Consider the following 23,506-nt stretch of genomic DNA (forward strand, 5'->3'; position numbering starts at 1 on the left):
GTGTTTAGTTTTTATCTTAAACTGGTTGAGAGAGGTACAGTCTTTAACATGGTTGGGAAGGTCATTCTACATTCTGGGTCCCTTGATTTGTAGAGCATTTCTAGTTTGATTAAGTCGTACTCTAGGAATATCAAAACTGTATTTATTTCTGGTGTGGTGCTCATGGGTTCTGTTACAACCTTCAATGAAGCTTTTGAGGTCAGGATTGGCATTACAGTTCAGCGTTTTATATATGTATAATACACATGAGAGAATGTGCAGTGACTTAATATCTAACATATTCAGAGATTTGAGTAGGGGTACCGAGTGATGTCTGGGGCCAGAGTTGGATATTGTCCTAATAGCAGCTTTGTGTTGAGTAATTAGAGGACGTAAATGTAATTCAAAGAGCCAAATCTGTAGGGCCAATTAACTCTCTTACTACAGAGTTTAGAGCCATGTCGCATAATAATAATAATAATAATAATAATAATAATAATAATAATAATGAAAGAGGATTGTAGCTGTACTATATTTTAAGTAAATAAGTTCCCGGGAGTGAGTCAACTGTTGTTTGGTTGTAATCTAAGACAGGTCAATAAGGCTCCCTACTGACCCTAGCAGTAGTAAAACCTTTGGTAATTACCCTTGCAAATGGTCGTTTGAGTGACCTGCTTTATTGGACCAGATTACTTGTCGTGTCCGTTGGCTCAGTTGGTAGAGCGCCCTTGTTTCTTACATTGGGGAGGTCACAGGTTCGATCCCTGTACGGGCTGTAAATATTTTAAATGTTTTATGTAACACATTATCTCCCATACTTAACATTTACTTATAAAACATTATGAAATATGGAGACTCGTTTGTTCCTATTAATATGTTTGTGTATAAAGTCTTCACTTATGACGCGGGAGTTAGTGTGTGGGTTGGGTGTTATCTTGATCAGCACCAACTCCGTTATCTGAGAGCTGTGGTGTTATCGTGTTTCATGGGGATGTGGTGTCTTCATGATGTCATTTATTATGCACCCCATACCCATCACGTGGGCTGTGGGGGGAAAGGGTTACAGAGGCACATAATGGGTTCTTTCGTGGGTCCTTTAGAGTGCCCGCGAATTCCCAAATCACCAATCCATCCTCCAAAAATGAAAGTTTTTACAGATACCATATATTAAGCTGTAACACGGGGGGGAGGGGGGGGGGGTTCTATTGTAACCCGCGTCTCGTTCTTTACCTCTTTATGTACTTTTACCTTCACCCGGTTCTTAATCTCTATTCGCTTCTCAATACCAAGGGACCCCCCAGAGCTTTTACTTGAGCCGACCCCACGCCACGTGGTCTTAAGACCGACTTAAGATTCTACAACCTTATGACGTGGAAACCGACTTCTAGCGAAACTCTAGAATCACCTTGAGCTGCCACCACCAGACCAGTAACACTGAGCAATGATCGAGGTCTGGATCGATCATGCTAATCAATAAACCTTGGGGCTTGATCCCCACTAGTAATATATATAATTGGATTTACGTTGATTGTGGAATTAATTAACAATCAAAGGGATAATGAATTCTGATTCGGTGTTAGAATCGGCCCAACTCAACTAGGCCACGCTACCCACGTGGTCCCGGACAATGCAAGTAAATTACACAAAATGGAAATTAATATAAAGACAAATTTCTAACTAAATGGTTTATTCAAAACTAAACAAAATCTAAAGATCAAAGCACTCCCTAAACTTATCACGCCCTGACATGAGAAGCAATGAGTTGACCTATTCCCTATAACAACTCTGAGCGACTCTACCTGGTATGCGACCAGCGGTGGACTGCTGGTCTTGGGGGAGAGGTGGAGTGGATACCTTCCCTTTGTTGCTCCGGATACCACACTGTCTTTACCACATGCTCCTCTACCCAGACGCCAGAGCAGCGTATTCTTGCGCCTAGTTTACCAAGTTGCTAGCAAGGCTGAAGTTGAACAACTCATCTCTGTTGCTATGCTACCAGAAATTTTAGCCAAATATCCCCAGTTTGCTAACTGTAGGTAGTAACTGAGTGATTGTAACCTATCCACCGCTGCCCACTGGATGGGGGGCGGTGTGCAGGACAAACATATCAATTGTGACACTAGCTCTCCACATATGTCCGTTGCTTAATTTAGAACCTGTACTTGAGGTCGATCTCGAACCCATTGTTGATGTGACGACTTATATTAAAGTTTGTAACTAACTCATCAAGATTGTAACTTGCTTAGCTAAATGAATTGTGGTGTTCAGTCCCTGAGCCCATTATGTGCCTCTGTAACCCTTTCCACTACCACCCACAAGATGGGTATGGGGTGCATAATATATGAACTAAACTAACTGTTGCACTGACTGACCCAGACTGGTTGAATTATTTTACCTGAAGTTAATTACACAAGCATCTTAGAGAAGGGCTATTCCCGATTACAAAATGGCTATTTGACCTTTGAGAAATAGTGGACGTGGAAACTCTGATGACCTGTGACCTCAGGTCACTCCGCCGCAAAGTCTAGTCCCGGCTCGTGACGTCACTGATGGTGACTTAACTCATTATTCTAACAATCATGATACTCTTGATACTATAAACAGGAATATTATACAATTTGAATGAAGACTAATCTCTCTAAATTACTGAATAATGTGGAATAATTCATCATACGAAATTGTGAACAAAGGCGGCAGTTATTTTCACCGCCAATCCCCAGGGGATGCTCCCGGGTCACTACACATGGGTCCAGCTTCCCATTCTTCCATGCGTAGATAAGAACATTCTGAATCATTCCTACAACAGCTAGTTTATTACAAAGCAAGCTTAATCTAACCTAGCCAAATCTATCCTAACCTAGCCTAACTAAAACCTAACCTAACATAACCTAGTATAACCTAGCCTAATCTAATCTAACCTAACCTAACCTAACCTAGGCTAGCCTATCCTAACCTAACCTTGGTCAGCCTAACCTAGCCTAGCCTAACCTAACAACCTAACCTAGCCAAGCCAAACTTAACTTAGCCTAACCATTCTAGGCCTACAACAGTCTTACCTGGGACGCGGTCGGGTCAAGATACCTGCTCCGCACCTTCCCCCCCCCCTCCCCCCATGCTGGGTACTGAGATGGAGACTCAGTCACCAGAAGAACTGGCTACTTCCCACGGCGTTATTAACGTGGACTCTGAAAGCAGCCAGTCAAACGAGGAGGGCGCGTATCAAGAAGTTCTGACAAGGAATAAGAAGAAACGCAGAAGACAGGAGGCAAGGCGTAGTGTTGACAGTAATGGTACACTTAACGGAAACGACAAGAGAATGAAGAACGACGCCGAGACTAATGCAGACAAACGGACGGAACGATGTCAGGAAGGTGAGGGTCAGCGGAGATGGAGGCTTCTCTTCCCTGCCTCATGCACGCTGGCCTATCATCAGAAGCTGCTGTGGACCGTCACACTCGGAAGAGAACACCGCAAGTTCGAGCCCTTGCTGAAGGAAGGTGTAAACAGACCTTACTTAACGGTAGGTTCTATGGAGGCAGTGAAGTTTCTTAGCCAGCAAGGATATGATGGAATTGTTATGGCAATACCGGAGGGGAACGAGAAGCTGACGAAGGTAATTATCTATAAATACCCTCAGATTCTGGACCCCGAGTTCATCCTCGACGACCAACGATTTGTGTGGGCCAAGCGTCACCTTATTAAAGGTGAAGCTAGGAGTCAGGTGGTGGCTCTAGTGAGAGGTGAAGTACCCGAGAAAGTGTTCATCACCGGGGCTGGCTACAGGCATGTAGCAAAGTATGTGGAAGAGCCCATAATATGCCTGAAATGCTGCAGATGGGGGCATAAATCCTGGAGCTGTCAAAATGATCCCCGATGTCGTTTCTACGGAAAGTCTCACCTCTCTAATGTGTGTAGAAACAGACTTAATCTGGGTGAGAAAATAGTTCCCAGATGCTGCAACTGTGGAGGTGTTCACAACGCCAGCTCGGCTGTGTGTAGCAAGAGGCCGAGTATGGGTGTTCTCCGGCCGGTGAATGTTACAGAGCAAGCAAGAGCTCTTACCCAGACACCGAGAGCACAGCAAAACAGTCTGCACCAAACAGTGCCAGTGAACCGGACGAATGCGTGGGTAAAGGAGTCAGGACTCCGGCAGGGACAGTGTAACGGTGAGTGAAGTGGCTACTGTGGCTCAGAAAGAGGGTCATATGGTCAAGGAAGTGTGGGCTGAACTTAGAAAAGTTGGTGAGTTCCTCCAAAATCTTGGGCAGAGAATCGAGTCCATCGAGGCTAAATTAAACGTTCAGGAGGTCAAGGAAAATCACAAAACGGTGAAGGATAATCAGGATATAGTGGTTGAGGACAATAATGAAATATTGAGTGATGAAATGAAGGAAAGTGAAGTGTGTGTGAATGATGGTAGTCGTAGTGAAAGGAAGAACCCTATAATTACACATAAAATGAAGGAATCATTTGGGCCAATAATGGACGTCACAGGACTGAAAAAATTTCTTGAGAATCGCAATGTCGCTTTTACTGGTGAACTTGGGAGGAGGTGGGAGATGTTATACAAGGTATGGCTATCATTTAGTGAACTTATTGGGGATGACTTAGACAGTGAATTGATTAATAATGGATCACCCTAGACTGAAAGTGTTGTCATGGAATGTTAATGGTTTAAGAAACAGGGTTACAGATGTTCATTGTTATGTGATGGGAAATGATATTGATGTTGTAGCTCTCCAGGAGACAGGGGATAGGAATGAAGGCTTATTGAAATTAAATGGCTATAAAGGGTTTAACCTCTTCGCTGCAAATAACATCAGAGGCACGTCAATTTATGTAAAGAACTCCATACCAGCAGAGTTAGTAGAACCGCCATCAAAAACGCAAGGTATAGAGAGTGTCTGTGTTAAATTATCATTAAGGGAAGGGGAATTTATTGTAGTTAATTTGTATGTATCCAGGAACTGCTTCGACGCTCAGTATCTACCTGACTGCATTTATACTAATCCTTCACTGGTCATTGGGGACCTTAATGCTCGGCACACAAGCCTTGGGACACTGGGTAGTATTAATGCTAATGGGGTCAAGTGGTTACAGTTTCTACAAGATCATCCAGATACCTGTCTCTTGGGAAACAATGAACCAACTCACATCAGTGGAGGACGGCTTGACTATGCCTGCGTTTTAAACTCTCAGGGGATTATGGGGGAGGCTCGGGTTGTTCGGGAACTACTTAGTGACCACTTTGCCTTGAACGTTGAATTACCACTGGGGAAAAAACAAGTCCACTTTCAAAGGAAAAGGCTAAATATTAATAAAGATATGAAAAATTATTTTATTAAAAATATGGGAGATTGGTATCAACATTACACGCCGCTCTGCGTTGATAGTTTTTACGAGGACATGGTCGAGAACATAGAGAAATTAGTACAGAGGGAAAATAACGAGGGCAGGGGAAGCAAGACGCATGGACCTAAGAAATTTAAATATTCCAATGATCAGCAAGTCAAGGGGTGGGAGAGAATGCTACGGAGTGCGCATAAAGAATGGTTAAAAAATGGAATGAGGGATGAAGAGAAAAATACAATGTTGGAAGTGGCTAGGGAATGCAGTCAGGTGAGGAAGGAGGCGCGGGACAGATACTGGCAAGACTTTGCTCAGTCCATTGGTAATACTAAGAACCTTAAAGACATATGGAGAGCAGTAAATAAAATCAGGGGTTGTAAGACCAAATTCATTGCTCACTCAGATCCAGGGAAGGTTGCTAATGAGTTAGTAGATAAATGGGCTAGTGCTGCTGGTATAGAGTCCTTACCTGCAGACACGAGAGTCACCATTGAGTCGTGGGAAAATATTAGAAATGGAGTAACTTTATGTGCTTTAAATACAAGATCTATAACATACACTAAGATAACTCACGATGAGCTACTGGATGCTATAAAAAGTGGCAGCTCTACTGCTCCGGGAAAAGATGGAGTAACGTATGACATACTTAATTATTTAGCCGGTATGAAACCTAGTCCCTTACTTGATTTGTTTACCATGAGTTATAGGGAGGGAAAGTTACCAAGAAAATGGAAAGAGGCTGTCATCATTCCTATCCCTAAGTCAAACGGAGGCTTCAGACCGGGGGCCGGATTCAGGAAGGTACTTACGAAGGTTTTTCCTCTTAGCTAAGAACGAATTCCGTCTTAGCGCCTTCGTGGCGGCTACGTCCGTATTCAAAGAGCTACCCTAAGTGGAAAAATCTTCGTAAGTTCATTCCGGGATTTAAGTGTGGTTTCGACCACTCGTAGCTTTACGTAAACTGGATATAAGTCATTTTTTCTCTACTACATAACACTGGGATCGATTTATGATATTGGAACATGACCAAAATATTATAGCTGGTGAATCTAGTGGAGAGGAGTCCTTCGTGTTAGTTATATATGCATTCTCTGCTTGAAACTTGAAGTAAATATGTGTTTGATGATAATAGAATTAGTTTTATAATAGCAAGATATTATACCAGTAGTTATTAAGTAAATAAACACTGGTGAACATGAAATATGAGAGAAGGTGATGAGCCCTGCCTGATGGGATCATTTACTATCGCCAAATGCCCCTGTTCACCTAGTAGTAAGGGTGTACCTTAGCTATACATACCCATTTCTAATTTATTTAGTTTGGTTTTATTTTGAAATTAAATCTGGGCGAGACAAAATAAAAATATGCTGCACAAATGATGTTAGGTTAGGAGAAGGGTAAAAATGTCACAAACTTTATTCATTGAATACTTAAAGCTATAATTATGACTATATAGATTAAAAAAGAGAGAGGGAAGTAGGGGTCCAAAACCTCTTCCTGTTATACAATTTGGGTGTGGAACAAGTAATTATCAAAAGAAGGCACCATGCCGGGAAGGCTATGTAGCAGTAAGGCAGTGAGGTGAGGCAGCTACTTATTTGAGAAATGCTTATTTTATTTACCTTATAAGCTGAGGCAACTTATTTTATTTGAGGAATACTCAGCTGATTCCTCTACATTTAGCATGGAACAAATTTGTGTCCAAGACCTCTTCCTGTTACTCAATTTGGCTGTGTGTAACCAAACTAGAAGTGCTCTACAAATCAAGGCACCCAGAATGTGGAATGACCTCCCGAATCATGTCAAAGGCTGTACCTCTCTCAACCAGTTTAAGAGTTAAACCAAGTACTACCTAATTAACTCCATGTAACCTAACTTACCTCCTAAATGTCAACCCATGTCTTGCTATTTTTTAAACAACGCTGTTCACCAACATGTGCAATTGCTGATTTATGCTATGTTAACCCCCCTTTTTGTATTTTTTATTCCTTCTTTCAACACAATTTATACCTAATCCCGATTACTATTAAGTTTTAGTCTGTGTTTTTTCCCCCACACCTTGCCCGAAATGCTATGAGTATTAGTGGCTTTAGGTATTGTATGTACTAGCTCTGTCTATAAATCCAACATTATGTTTGTAAATCAACTGTATGTACTTTTCCTGAATAAAATGTATTTATTATTTATTTTTTAATCAGTAAGTATTAAAAGAAGGCACCAAGCTGGGAAGGCTATGTAGCACCATTGTGTATAACAATAAACCAAATTTTTTTCAACAAATAATGCACCTGTATGGTAAAACAAATCCTGTCAGCTGTAAAAATATTGATGCAGTTATTTAAATGAAAAATATAATGAAAGAAATATTACTGGTTTATTTTTATCCTATCTTTTTGTACTGTACAGTATATCCAAGGAAGTGAAAAATTGAGACATAATGCACAATTTAATGAATGATTAGCATGGATTAGCAGTTCAAAAGAAATATGACTTGTATTACATATCAACATGAGATCTTAATGATCCATGGTCAACATGATTTAATAAGGATAATACAGTACTGTATTTGTAATAATACAAACTATAATTTAAAATCTTTATTACTGATTTTTTTTATTAAGAAGATTAGGTATACACAGCAATGTGCTGCTACCCTATTCTATATGGAATATTACACAGTGCAGATAAAAAACTAGCTATAAGTTTATCTAATACTCCCATCTCACAGGATGGTTAGACATACTGTACATGGAATCAATTTAGAAAATACCAGCCTCAATACAAAAAACAAATAAACTCTGACTAAACAACTCTAAGCAATTTTCACAAGAGGTAAGCACTGAATCATGGAAACATTATATTATAATTACTCTTACCAGTTTCTACAAAACTCCTCTCAAACAATGTATTTTTAAACATGTTTAGGTATACACAGCAATGTGCTGCTTTCCTATTCTGTATAAAGGACCACACAGTGTAGATCAAAAACCAGCTACCAGCTCACCCAACATCCTCACCTCACAGGATGGCCAGTCATACATGGAATTAGGAGAGAACAAAATACTTAATGCTGATCTATTAGCCTCCACTGGCAAAATCTGGGTGCAGCACAAGAATATCTTCCAATATTCCTGAGTGTATGAAGTAATTACAGAGCTCAAAATACCTCATACCATTTGGTATGAAGTCACTGATAACAGGACAATCACAGATATAGTGTTGGAGAGTATGTTCTCTCAAGTAGGACTGAAAACAGATTTTTTTTTTCCACCAAGAGGGCTATAAACCCATGGAACCGCCTACCCGCTGAAGCCGTAAATGCCAAATTCCAGCTAAAAAATATCATTAAGACAATTGGCGGGCCCTTTAACAAGCCGCCGGCTTTCTGTCCTCTTCGAGGCCACTAGATAGTTAGTGGCCCTTGGGTAAATTCAGTAAATATATACAATAATTGTCAGCGCATCTTCCGAGCAACAAGGACAGCTACACAGTATCTCTTAGAATTACGTAGGTAAACAACAAATGTAACATATTTGTTTACTACAATGTCGGTGCTGGCTGTAGAAGTTGAAAAAACATTGTTTTACTTCGAAATATACTAATTTTATAAGAAAATTCGACGTAAATAGGCGGCAGTAGAGCTCCGATAAGCCAGCGCTAAATCTTCAATATGAAGAATGTTGCTGCTCTCTGATTGGCCAAACGAAACACAGTAGTGACCTCTATCGGCACGCAGGTGAACCAACAATTTTCTTCCTAAGTATACCTTATTGAATCGCACCTAAGCATCTTCTTAGGGCGCACTTAGGAACCTTCGTAGCAAACCCACTTACGAAGAAATACACAGAGCTTCCTGAATCTAGGTCCTGTCTCCTTAAATTAATATCCTGCTTTTGTAAAATGATGGAAAGGATTTTGTTAAATAGGCTACTCTACCTTGTAGGTGATAACATGTCCAGTAATCTCTTTGGTTTTATCAAAGGCAAAAGTACTGCGGATTCTTTCTTAAAGTATTTGTCTAATGTGGATGACAATTGTAGAGTTTTTGTTGATCTACAAGGAGCATTTGATAAAGCCAATGGGGAAGTAATCTTATACGAATTAGCCAATCTGGGAATAACAGGGAGATTGCTACACTGGATAAGGGATTATCTACAAGGCAGAAAAGGTCAGGTGTATTACCAGGGATACATGTCTGAGGAACGGAGGTTCCAGTTAGGTACCCCCCAAGGGGGAGTATTAAGTCCCACCTTATTCAATGTATTAATGAACAGATTAGCATCAGAGATGTATCCTCCAGGGGTCACGACGATCATATATGCTGATGACATTCTTATACAAGGCACTTCTGGGAACAAAATTCAAACTGCTCTTAACATACTTGGTACAACCTGTCACAAGTTAGGCTTAGTTATAAATGCAGATAAAACCAAATATGAGTATAGGAAACGAAGAAATATAACACTTACTCTAAATGGTGTGGAACTGAGTCGTGTTCAGAAGTACAAGTATCTGGGCATGTATGTTGGATACACATGTGAGAGTAAAAATGCTGAAATAAATCATATCAGCACCTTATGTAAAGCCCGTCTGCATCCTCTAAAAGCACTGGCTTTTTCTGGTAAAGGTGTTGGGGTACCTATCTTGCGGATGTTATACATAAGTACTGTTCGGTCCCTGATAGACTATGCAGCACCCGTATTGTCTTACACAGGCCAAGGCAGAATTAAAAAAATAGAGCTGATACAGAACGAGGCTATGAGGATTATTCTTGGATGTCAAAGAAATGCAATGATTGAAATAATGAGAATGGAATTAAATTTACAGTGTGTGTGTGATAGAGTCCGTGACATTAACACTAGAGTATCTATTCGTTTCATGCGGAGAAAAGGAGGGGATAAGCTGTTTGAGAGCGTTCAGACCTGCCTGAGTGACGTACACACTTCCAGGAAACTGAGGGAGACACGCTACACGAGGGGATTAGCTCATGACCTCAGGGAATACGACGTACTTGACTGCTGTAAACCCTCTCGACAGTGTAATATGTCTGCTCCCTGGAAAGTACAGAAAATAGACGTCGAAATTGTACCCCTCAAGGTTAAAAAGATTCATCATGAACCGGGACAATTACGGTGTTTGTATGGAAGCATGATATCTCGGTTACCAAGAGGCAACAGTTTACATGTATATTGCGACGGGTCGGTGGGGGAGGATGGCAGGGCAGGGTGTGGTGTCCTAATAAGGGAATATACAGAGTTTGGGACTGTGGACAGGATAATTGAACTCCGGCTTAGTAATTATATATCATCCACACAAGCTGAACTGCAGGCCATTCTGGCGTGTTTGGAGGAAGTACGTCATGACGGCAAAAATGTTTTTGTATTTGTCGATAGCCAAGGAGCACTGGAGTCCTTAAACAGTCGAAACCCAGTCTTCATGTCTATAGTTGAGGACTGTAAGAGAAGAATAACTGAGATACAGCTGAAAGGTTATAGTGTGAAATTCATGTGGATTCCATCTCATGTTGGAATAGTGCTCAACGAGGTGGCGGATGACTTGGCCAAACGTGCCACATCAAAACCACAAGTTGACATTGAATGTGAATTCACAATGAGACAAATAAGAAGCAAAATCAGAAATATTCAGGCACAGGCGGGAGTGGAGAGGAGAGAGATAATGTATGAGAGAAGTCAAACCATGCAACACTACATGTATGCGAGTCAAAACACCCATTTCACTTATGGTAAAAGGAGAAATGCTTGGAGTGACTCTGTGTACATGCGGCTCAGGCTTGGGTACAAATATTACTGGGAATATGGGATAGATGTTCATGATAATGACACGAAGTGTAAACTATGTGGTATGTTAAGGTCTCACACCCTGGCCCATTATGTTCTTGATTGTCCGTTGATTAATGTATATAGAAACACTGAGATAAGGACTGTTCCTGAACAAATAGCCTGGATGTGTCATAACGGAAAGGTTGATGATATTCTTGAGAGATATAAGAATTTTGCACCAAGATTGTAATATTTTGTTGAATTATCTGCATGTCTCTTTCAAATTGTCTATACAGTATACCTAGGTCATAAAAGTATTTGTGTGTACGTCTGATAACATACTACTTGTGAAGGAGGAACTTTGTGTGTGTATCTCTCAGAATGTTTGGTAATATGTTTATTTGTGATGTGTGTCTATGTATGTATTAACACATTGTACTGAATGGGGTGAGAATAGCTTGAGCTCCCTCATCCCTTTGCGTGTATTTTACCTCAATAAACTTATTTCAATTTCAATTTCAGTACACGGAGTGGTTTCCGAGACCAATTTTCCTGACGTTATTTGACATGTTGGCACATTTACTGTGTATGGCTGAACATAGGTGGCATTGGAAGCGCTGGTCGTAATCTATTTCCTTGTTGCATTATGCACATCTTTACTAAAGGCATTCTGACCATAATGCTTCTGGTCAGTGGTGGTGATAAGGCAGTGGACCGGTAGTTGTTAACCAGTGGTAAAGGGGGGGGGGCGACCCTTCACAGCTTACCGAGTGTGTACACAGGCAAGCCTTGTGGCCGCTGTACCCGTTCTCGCAAATTTAATAAGTCAATATTGACTTATTAGTTGGGTGCATAGGTGACATACTAAACATAATAGTTCCCCTTGAAAAGCTTCATGGAAAACACTGACCTTACCTAACCTACTTAGTATGTTAAAATAAGCATCTTATAGCTTCGTAATTACAATTGTTACTTAACCTATTATAGGTTAGGTAATAATTGTAATTACGAAGCAATAAGATGCTTATCTTAACATACTAAGTAGGTTAGGTAAGGTCGGTGTTTTCTATGAAGCTTTTCAAGGGAAACTATTATGTTAAGTATGTCACCTATGCACATATTTAATAAGTCAATATTGACTTATTAAATTTGCGAGAACGGGTTGGCTGTACACAGGGTCTGGTCTGTGTTGCCTCACTATTCACTGAATTATACATTCCAAATTTTCCATGTGGCATTTTACCTACACTTTCAAACCTTTATGCCTGTTGTTTTACCGCTCACTATTTACCGTATCACTGTTCACTATAGTCCAAGAATACAGAGCTAAATATATGTAGACAAGGGCCTTGTGTAGGGCTTCATGTAGGCACTACGCTCCCACGTGGACTGATTGTGGTGGTTCTTCTCTATTAAACACAAAGTTCTAGTGACATCACTTTTTCTTTCCTAAATGTGGTTATACACTGTGTGATAACTGATCAGTGTTCCATCACTGTACCCCTAATGTGTCAGAGTATATTGAAGTATATTTGTGGAGCGCTCAAACCCACAACCTTCCCACACAAACAACTGGTCAATACAATACAAAGATGATTGATGTCAAAGGGTAATCTTCTCTTGTGTTTATATCTTTGAAAAAAAAAAGAGTTTATTTAGCACCATCTGTGGCACATAATAGTCTCAGACTTTCTTTTGATTAGTTTACAAATCATATCAATTCTCCATTTTAATTTGGTTTGTCAATCATTACTCCTATTGCAATAAAAATTGACTGATTCACAAGACCAAAGGAGTAGTAGTCTTGCAATCAACACTTTCATTGTCCAAATGGCCAATAAAAATTATGAGTGGGTTTTATCTCTTTAATGCAGAATATATATTGAACAATATTTTAATGTCATAAGAGATTTATTTCAATATTTATAGCAGCTTAAATCGTGAATCAAAATGGATAATAAAAATCTTTTCACTATATACACTGATCACCCATAATGCTAACAAAGGAATGCTCCAATGATAAAAATGTACTATCCTGTATTTAGATATTTCTGGAGACAATGGTCCTACATGTGGGTGTCTAGACAAGTTTCTCATTAAACTACGTAACACCTTGAAAGCATACTCCCACTATTAAACAAATAACTGGCTCTCAATGCAGCCTTAAATGTATTAGTTCGTGACAATACCCTGTCATAAAGGTACCTCATTTTTGCCGTGCACCAGTGGGAGATGTTCATCGTCACTACTTACTTCTGCTGTAGTGTTGAACCAACACCATAATTTGTAACAAATTTTGCATGATGGTAAATTGGTTACAAATACAATGCTAAAAATTCATTGGGCATGTTACATAAAGCTCCCCGACACATGTGATCCATACTTACCCATATCTGCACCGTCACGGACATTTCTTAAAATGGAATACTATAACCAACTTGGTTTTTATAGAAAATTGGGAATGCCTACTTTGTCTCTAACAGAAGAAAGAGAAAGAGGAAAAAAAATAGTAAATGGTGGTTAAAGAGTATTTTCTAGTCTTAACCTTAACAAGTGCTTTAAACAACTTTTACCGCTACTGTGTAGATTAAGGTAACCTAAATCGTGAAGATAAACATTCAGAAAAGTGGAAAAAATAAAGGAAATGGAATGGAAGCAATTTTTTATATCCATAACAAGCAAGACCTTCCAAGTTATTTACCAACCAAATATTCCAATGTGTTTGATACCGAGTGATACGATGAAAACTGAAACCCAGTTATTCTAACAAGTAACCCAGTAAATATAAAGTAAGATCATGAAAATCCAGAAAATTGTGCATTATAACAAAGCTGCATAAAGCTCTAGTCAATCTCATACACGTTGGTTTTAAGTTGCGTTTCATGAGAGTATGTCACGGGGGCTCCATCTGATGTGCTCACCACCCCCAGTACCTACAAGAAAAATGTAAAATACCATGAATTAATTAACAAATTAGGATTTTATTTGAAAATTAAAAATATTACTACTAACACACACAGTATACCTCTATTAGGATTCAATATCAAGCCTCCCTCTAAAACTTCAGTTAAAACAGAAAACCAAGAATACAAGTAAGAAACCCAAAATAGGCAACTGTGCGTCTTGCAAATATTCTGCATAAAAGTGAATGTCATACGATTAAGAATTAGAGGCCCTAGGCTGCACTTAATTTAGGACTTAAAATAGGAATTATTTTTCACCCACAGGGTTATAAACCCAGGGAACTGCCTACCCCTGAAAGCAGATAATGCCAAAATTCTGTTGAACTATAAAATCCAGCTTGAAAATCCACCAGGACAAATGTGGGTACCTTTGACAAGTTGCCGGCTTCCTGCCCTCCTCGAGGCCACTAGTGTCAAGTGGCCCTCGGATAAATTCAAGTAAACAGAACTCACAAATATAACTACAGATAGGCACGCACTCAATGACGTCTTATCAGTCACACTCCCCTCTATGGTGCATCTACGGTATACAAGTGAACCCCATTTAACATTGCCCCAGTTAATGTCATTCCATTGTTGTGTCATTAGAAAAATTAAATAAATTTATCTGCCAAAACAGGTTTTTTTTTGTTTTTTTAAGTTTCCAATGTAGGACAGAAAATTATGTGGAAGCCTATGACACTAATATAAAATGAAGTACAGTATATAAGGGATAATGACAACAGACAACCATATGCGTATGCAATACTAAATAGGAAACTTTATATTTACTGAAAATAATAGCGCAAAATACAGTACTATACATAACAATTTAGGCCACTCTCAGGGTAACATGATCCTAATGACTGGCCAGCTGCGATGGTTAAACACCTCAATATTTAAAAAAGGAAAAACCTGGATATTTACTTGGATATTTGTCATGGTCTGAAAGCATATTACAATTCCAATAACAGTCTACTTGTAAACTGGCAAGTGGCAAGTGAACCTTTGTCCGTAACATAATATACGTAGTCTCAAGTTAGAACATTATTGTATAAATCATTGGTTTAAATATGAAGTCTATGGTCTATGCTTAACAAGTTTTCTTTGAAATGGCCTCAAGAATTTGGTTTTCTGTTAAAGAAATTTTAGGGAATATTCAAATTTCAGATTCCACATAGACGAGAACACCACACCATACAGGTATTAGAGTAACCAAACCGAACCTAACATAACCTTAACCTAACCATAGGCAGAGTACATAACAGCACTAATTATGTAGTGGTTTTGAATTTATTACCTCCAGGGTGCTTTCTCCCTGAGGACAGGTTGTAAAAATTATATAATACTTTATTGTATAATACAATACAACCATATACTGTACCTATGTTAACACATTATCAAGTGAATTTATCTGCTGCCAAGACAATTTCATCACAGACAAAGCAGCAAGGTGTAGAGTTCCATGCTTGCTATTATTAGTACAAAATTTACTTGGACAAGAAGGCATGATGGGTAAATGGCCTATAACAAGTAGTAATCCTAATTATTAATTACTAGACCAAAGAAACAAAAGGAAAAAATATCGTTAGAAACTACGCTAAAAAGTGGTACGACAACGGTGAGCGAGCGAAGAATGGCCAATCATCTTTCCCAATACCCAGGGAATGTAACCCTTAATTAAAACACTGGGCCTAAGAGGTTTTTTGTTTCGCTGAGCATCATTTCAATTGAAGTCACAGTTGTCAGGAACCTAATCCCGGCATTAAATGAGGTTCACCAGTATTTCAAGATTTAAAGTCCATGCTACATTTTGTCACCTATTTCTAACACTTGCCTTTGTATAAGCAGATGACATCGTACAACATAAAAATTTAACTAACCTTAAGGTCACAGTAGGGTCGAGGAGAATTGAAGCTGACACGCACTGGGAAGAAATTGTCCGGAACACCACGAGCCGTGAAGTCCATGGATGCAGTGGGAGAACCCTTATCAATAACCGGTATGCGCCACACCAGAGCACAGTGGCTGCGGTCGTACTCGTGTTCACCCTCGCACTCATTGATGACAGGAGGAGGAGCCCCAGAGGCCAGAGGGATGGTTATGGTCACCTCATTCAATTCCATGTCTCTCTTCTCCAAATTGTATTCTATGTTAACGTCACAGCCTCCTGTACCATTCTCCTGAGGCCAACAGTTAACTGTGGGGGAAGAGGGGGGGGGGGAAGAAAAACAAAAACCTTTAAAACAAACTAAACCACAACATCCATTTAACTGTACAATACATCACTTAAGGTTATTCCATACAATGACTTCCAAGAAACTCGGTCTTTTCTCAACTACTTAAAAATTATACGTTATTAACCTTTACTTTTACCATAATCATACTCGCATAATGCTGCTTCTTATTTCAAAATTAACAGTTATGTGTACCTTTAAAGACAAAGTACCCAGTCATTTTATTGACTGGGTATTTGGACCATCAAGTGGTGAGCAAGGTGGTGGTGGTGAGCCAGGTGGTGATGGTGGTGGTGGTGGTAGTGAGCCAGGTGATGGTGGTGGTGGTGAGCATGGTGGTGGTGGTGGTGAGCCAGGTGGTGATGGTGGTGGTGGTGGTGGTGAGCAAGGTGGTGGTAGTGAGCCAGGTGGTGATGGTGGTGGTGAGCCAGGTGGTGGTGGTGGTGAGCAAGGTGGGTGGTGGTGAGCCAGGTGGTGGTGGTGGTGGTAGTGAGCACATGTATCTTTGTAAATTAATTTAAAGGCTGAAGCGTGAATAGCTAGCTAATATGGTGAAATCTTCTTATATACATTTTCTGTGATGAAACAAGATGAGTGAGGGTGGACAGATAAGGGAATACTGTACAGTAAACCTCACTTTACAGTGAGGTTTCACTCACTTTCGTCTGTGTTGTCATAGTTCAGTGACCCATGACTTTAAACGTTTCACATTAATAAATCATTTCTAAAACTGGTGTTTTAATAACTTTATTATCCTAATTAAACTAAACTAAATACAGTAAAACCAAAAATATACTGTAATATGATTGCTATCTGCTATTTGAGAAATTATTCACATTATTGGCAGCACAACTCCAGCACGAGTGGACGGGTCTAATCCCTGTCCACAACACCATGCTTGTTTTGTTCGATTTCATCGCAACAGTTCAGTGACCTACGGCTTTGAAATAATAAAATTAATAAATCGGTTCCAAAATAAGTATTTTTTATAGCTCTTATTACCGTAATAATGTTGCTAAACTAAATATATAACCCAAAAATATATAATTTGATGTAAATCGAATATTTAAGAGAGATTTATGTTACTGGATCTGGCCGACTGAAGGGTGTACGTATGGACTTAGTCTGCGTTCGTACAGTATGCACCCAGTGCCCTTAGCTTTGTCTGCGATTGACGAACAGTATTTATCCGCCGGTGGAAGAATAATTGTGGAATTGACCATTTCTTTACTACAGCTCTTTGGTTATAGAACAAAATGTCTCAGGGGCTTACTAATAGTGCCTTATTAATGCCAAAAATGAAGCAATATTTTGCAAGAACTAGTAGCAGAAAATCAACTAGCACGAGCACAGCCGTACCCAGCACGAGCACAGCCGTACCCAGCACGAGCACAGCCGTACCCAGCACGAGAACAGCCGTACCCAGCACGAGAAAAGCCGTACCCAACACGAGCACAGCCGTACCCAGCACGAGCACAGCCGTACCCAGCACGAGCACAGCCGTACCCAGCACGAGCACAGCCGTACCCAGCAGCCAGCACCAGCTCAGAAGCTGCTGAACCCACAGCAGCAGCGAGCATTAGCAAAGCTGATGCAAACATCTAAAAACATCGTGTGCGTCGCGAACAGTTAGAACAAGTGTTAAATTTAAGTGTGTACATAGTGTTAAAATTAAAGTTGCAGTAATTTTAGTGTACAATAGTTTTCATAAACTGTATTGTAGTACTCAACATACAGCAGAACTACTTTTAATCAACACAGTGCTAAAGGCATAATGCACTACAGCACGTATTTACTGTAGAGCATTCACAACTTCACGAAACTTCAAGATGGACATAACTCCAACAATAAGGTAAGTTTATGAATTACAGTATTTTTTAGTAGAGAAGTAATATATAGGTACAGTATGTAATATGATAATGCATTTTTATTGTGTACAAGAAAAAAAAGACCGACACAAACGCCTCCTGAAGGTCACATCTTGCAACGAATCCAACGCTCCAACGTACTGGGGTTGGTCCCATATAGTACGTTGAATCGAGGTTGTACTGTACTGTAAATTAATAAATTGTAAATAAATAAATCCCGCGAGTCAGTTTTCCCCACAGCGGATGCTCACCTCACGACTTTATTGCATATTTTTATTCGGACTCCTCACCTCACCAGTTTATTGGACTTTTTCTTTGGACTAACCAAAAACAGGAAACAGTATTCTACTGGATAAGTGGAATCCATAAAGCATGTGTCCCTCTGTATACAGCATTTTATTCATATTTTAAATGTTTTTACCATGGATTTATTTTCAAGTGTAATAAGGAATTGGGCTGTCAATATTTGTATCACAGAAAGTGTTGAATATTGGTATACACGTATAATTGTGTTACTAATATGAGTTCAAATATTATATTACTGTATTTGAACAATAAAAATACAATTTTTGCTATTATATATAATGTTTGTTTATTGTGTAGTAACTTATCTCCATTTTTGTGCACCATAATGGCCTGGCGAGAATTACAGTGGAACCTCGAATGACGAGCGGCTCTATCTACAAGCATTTCGAGTAACAAGCGAGACACTCGCCGAAAATTTGTCTCTACTGACGAGCTTTTGCTCTATTAACGAGTGAAACCACATGGTGCTCCCTAGCATTTTTGCTGGTTCTCACAAATTGTTGCATGCGCAGGACAAGCATCCCTCTGCATTTATTTGTGCTTTTCTTTGTTTTGTTTTTTTGTTTTTTGTGACTAATTTGTAATGCACAATGTTGCCAAAGAAGCCTCTTGCTCAAGATAGTGTTGTCAAGAGGAAGAAAGACAATTGCTGTGGATTTGAAGAAGGAAATTACAGCAAAGCACGAGCGTGGTGTCTGTGTGACTGATCTTGCCAGGGAGTATGGCAGGTCCTCCTCAACAATTTGCACCATTTTAAAGAGGATATTGTTGCTCTGGGGCACACTTTGGGTCTGGAGTTGGATGCTGCTGATGTGCAGGAGTTAGTGGAGGAGCACAGTGAGGAACTGACCACTGAGGAACTCCTGGAACTTCAGAAGCAGCTGAGCCAAGAGGTACAAAGAGCTCTCATCAGGGAAGGAGGAGGTAAGGAAGGATGCTGCTGCCTCTTCCAGTGAGATCAGGGAAGTGTAGTGAATGTTTGATAAATACATTCTTAGCAAAAGTAGAGAAAAGACGAACACGTGATAGTGAACCACAATCCGGTCTCAGTGGGATGAAATTCCCAAGAAGAGAGAGCCCGGCTGACTCAGAGGTAGATTCTCCTTCCATACCATAACCCCTCTCCTCCTTCCCACCTCCTCATCGTCTCCTTCAAGCCAGCAAAGACTTCATAAGGTAAAGTACACGTACAATTGAAAACGGTAAAACAAAACATTTATAATTACATGTGCAGTATTATATTTACAATATAAAATGTCATACAGGTATTGATGTTTTTGGACGGTGGAACGGAATAATTTTATTTCCATTATTTTAAATGGGGAAATTCGTTTCTAAAGACGAGTTTTCCACATAACAAGCTCGGTGCCAGAACAGATTACTCATTAATCGAGGCTCCACTGTACAAGAGAATCTACTAACCACAAACAATGGTCACCCGAGCACCACACACACCTTGCACCAAGTTTTAAGTACACGCAATAAACCTACTTTATTTGTACTGCATTTCTATTGATAATAATTTGTTTGTTTTTCAAGTGGAATGATGTATTGGGTTATCTATAATGTTATTTGTATCAAAGAACACGTAGATCATAGGTACACACCAATTGCTTTGCATCACTAATATGCGCACATTATATTCTTTGGACAATAAAACAGTTTTTGCTGTTACTACACCCCACACACACACCTATCTACATTTTTACAAACCGTAACAAACCACAAAGTAACTCTGGTGGCTATGATAATGAAATCGAAGCACACTATAGAGCCACATGCTACGAGCAGACACCCCCACACGACTCTGCAAAACCATGAATATGAATCATTTCCACAAGCTGATTTTCTAAAGGTACACGATGTTACGTTTCATGGAGCAGATATGTACAAAACCTGGGCTGTGTACTGTGAACGTCTGCCTCCTGCTCTGGTCATGACTAGCATTGTGGTCATCATGTGATGAACCACCTTGTACGTAGTTTTTATTACTGTGAGGTAATCACCTATGATACTATCATCGCAAAATAATTGCAGTCAATTCCATTCATCATTATTCAGTGATGCTATGAGCCTGACCTTCACAGCTGTGCTACGAGCTCCTGCTGCATGAGGCAGCCTTAGTCACTCTGACAGTACTGAGGCTCTCACAGCCAGGAGGGATGCAGACTTGTTTTTTCCATTAATAAACATTTATCAATTTTGATTACAAAGATGTCACTAACTAGTAATTTTGAATTAAAAAAAAGCTGATGTTACACTTGTTCCTAAGTAACCGGTAAGAGATTCATCTATAATTCACAGACAGTAGTCGAGGTCATGCCGAGACTTACTTGAGAGGGGAACGTAGCTTTCATCCGTGGTCTGGAAGCGCCACTTAAGTACACCAACATCTGTGTTATGAGGGAATGGTTTGTTCGACATCTTCATCCCTATCTGGCCACACGAGCGCCACAGATCACGGTCCACATTTGGATGAGTCTGTAGCTGAATAGGTCTTGTGTCTGTGTTATCAACCTATAAATAAGGAGAAAACCATACCGCATAACTGCCAATGTCATGTTGTATTGTACATTGTAAATTTAAAAGTATCAAATGTCCCTTGCAAAGATAAAGAAAGCACTTTCCAACCCATTATGCAGCCTCCCACACACATGTACACCCCAAGTGAGGTGCTGGAGGAACTATTAAACTATCACATCACTGTCCAAAGTGTGTCCCAACTTTCCTTAACTTCATATCTGCCAAATACATTTAGTAGCTATACAAGGAATAAAGTACAGTATTAATTTTACACTAATTGGGAGAACCACCTCACCTGAACCTTCACAAAGCCATGTTCGGAGTCGGTGATGCGTAACTTTAGTATGCCTTGAACTTCCATGTTTTGTAAGCCTCCGTCCCTTCCAGCTCGCACAATTAAGTCCTCTGCCATCACTATGTGTATCCTGTGGGAATGGGGAATAATTCAAAATCTTACACTATTAAATTACATTCAACAAAAAAATAAATTTGACCTATACAACTTCCCCCCCTTCTTGGGCAAGATCCTGCTGTTCCCATGGACAGGATTATTTGGTTCCCATGGACAGGATTATTTGCATACAAGGCAGGTTGATATTATACATTGTGCAATACATGTGCATGGCAGGTCATACCTCTAAGAAAAATTTAATTCAACTCAAAATTACCACTGGAAGGATCATTCAACTACACACTTTTAACACTTTCGCCCGGGCATGACGCAGCATTGCGTCATCCGTTTACTGTCGGTAATGCCGGGGATGACGCAGCATTGCGTCATCCACTTTAAATAATCGCCAAAAATCAGGTTTTTATCCAATTTTTTGGGACTGGTTTTAAAATGCACGCCGATGTCTTCCCATTTTCTTTGTCGAGCCTCGTGGCCCTCAGGCGGCTTGGCACACGCCGTGGGCCCATTGTTTTTGCTCCACTGTTGTGACCAATGTCGCCTCCCCTTGCATCTCAAACGTGTGAACATTTCGGCTATTTTCCGTGGCTATATTTCTTACTGCTGCTTTAGAAACTATCTACGCTTACTCCACGATGGATAGTGATCATGAACAAGGCCCTTCCAGGAAGAAAATTGCGAAAGAAAGGCTTGAAAAGGGCGGGAATTGGGAGTGTAGCTGGAAGGCGTCTGAGCACTCACTTGCGGCTAACGCATGGCCCGTCTTCAACTCGTCGGCGGTTGGAGTGTGACCAGGTTTTTTATTTTATATGCTAATGTTCCTTTAGAGAATTCTATTGTGAACCCATTGAGACCAAAATGAAAGACCTAGGACGAAAATTGAGGTGACCAGAGTGAAAATAGTGAAAACATTTTATCGCGTTTGCACGCTCCTGGGTAACTCGTTCGCACTTTCTCTGTTTCCTGCGGGTAATTAGCCGGGCTTTTGGAGTTTATATGCATTTAGTGCTGTAGAGAATTCTATTGCGAACACAATGATACAAAATTTAATCTCGTAGGACGAGAATTAAGGTGACAAAGTTGAAGAGAGTATACACTTTTCAGAATTTACGCACGTTCCCGTGACACCCTGGGTCCCATATCGCACAGTTGAGGGGTGGCGCGCGGGGTACGCCAAAGTGTTGTTAAGAGCTACAAGACATCTAAAGGACTGCCAGGACTCACTGTCACTAATCACTAGAAGGCCTCCCCAGAGCCTCCATCAAGTGCCACTAGGGAGCACCACCTACATGTCAAAAGGAGTACCATGACACTACCCACCTGGTACTCTGCAGGTTAGCAGAGACCAAATCACAAAGACCTTTGGTCTTTCCTTAGATATGTGCGTTTTGTTATGCAGTTGGCTGGTACTTTATTAGCAGACGTTCATGTGTGCGTATTGTACACACAGTTTGTGTGTTCTTCTGGATTCTTTAACCAACAAATTATAGCCTTGGCCATAGATATTCTCCTCTTTAGTTCCCACTACTCTTATGATTACAGTATTATACTTCAAACTTTCTACCGAGATGCACATTTACCTACCTGTGCTTGCGGGGGAGGGAGGGAATTATCAGTGAAAAGCACCAAGCCATTACAACTATATGGCACATGGAATGGATCAGGATAAGGATTTGGGATGGGACAGGAGGAAGGAATGGTGCCCAACCACTTGGACGGTCAGGGATTGAACGCCGATCTGCATGAAGCAACATCGTCGTTCTACCGTCCAGCCCAAGTTGTTGGGCTTGCATGGGTTGAGCTTTGGCTCTTTGGTCCTGCCTCTTGACTGTCAATCGACTGGTGTACAGATTCCTAAGCCTATCAAGCTATAATTTCTACATTTGAAACTGTGTATGGAGTCTGCCTCCATCACATCACTTCCTAATGCATTCCATTTGTTGACTGCTCTGAATAATTCAGAACAGTTAACATATGTGTTGGGCATTAATCTTGTGTGCAGCCCCTTCACTATTCGCTAGTTTAGCTAGATGTGCCATAGAAACATCACACCTTGATAAATAGATTTTTTTCACTGAACTTTCAAAGCTTATTCTAGGAAAATAAGAGCAAG

General features: G+C 40.2%; 1 protein-coding gene across 1 annotated transcript in view; it reads right to left on the reverse strand.

Moving 5' to 3' along the window:
- Nucleotides 1-12,959: 12,959 nt before the first annotated feature.
- Nucleotides 12,960-23,506, reverse strand: part of deltaCOP (coatomer subunit delta) — a 28,917-nt gene continuing 18,370 nt past the window's right edge. The window contains exons 6-9 of the mRNA XM_045743075.2: nt 21,280-21,409; nt 20,795-20,978; nt 15,934-16,250; nt 12,960-14,041 (exon numbers count right to left, since the gene is read on the reverse strand). Of these exons, the coding sequence (XP_045599031.1) occupies nt 13,952-14,041; nt 15,934-16,250; nt 20,795-20,978; nt 21,280-21,409 (721 nt within the window). The 3' untranslated portion in view covers nt 12,960-13,951. The remainder of the gene's footprint in view (nt 14,042-15,933; nt 16,251-20,794; nt 20,979-21,279; nt 21,410-23,506) is intronic.

Source organism: Procambarus clarkii, chromosome 31 (genome assembly GCF_040958095.1).
Source record: "Procambarus clarkii isolate CNS0578487 chromosome 31, FALCON_Pclarkii_2.0, whole genome shotgun sequence".
NCBI classification, from domain to species: Eukaryota; Metazoa; Arthropoda; class Malacostraca; order Decapoda; family Cambaridae; genus Procambarus; species Procambarus clarkii.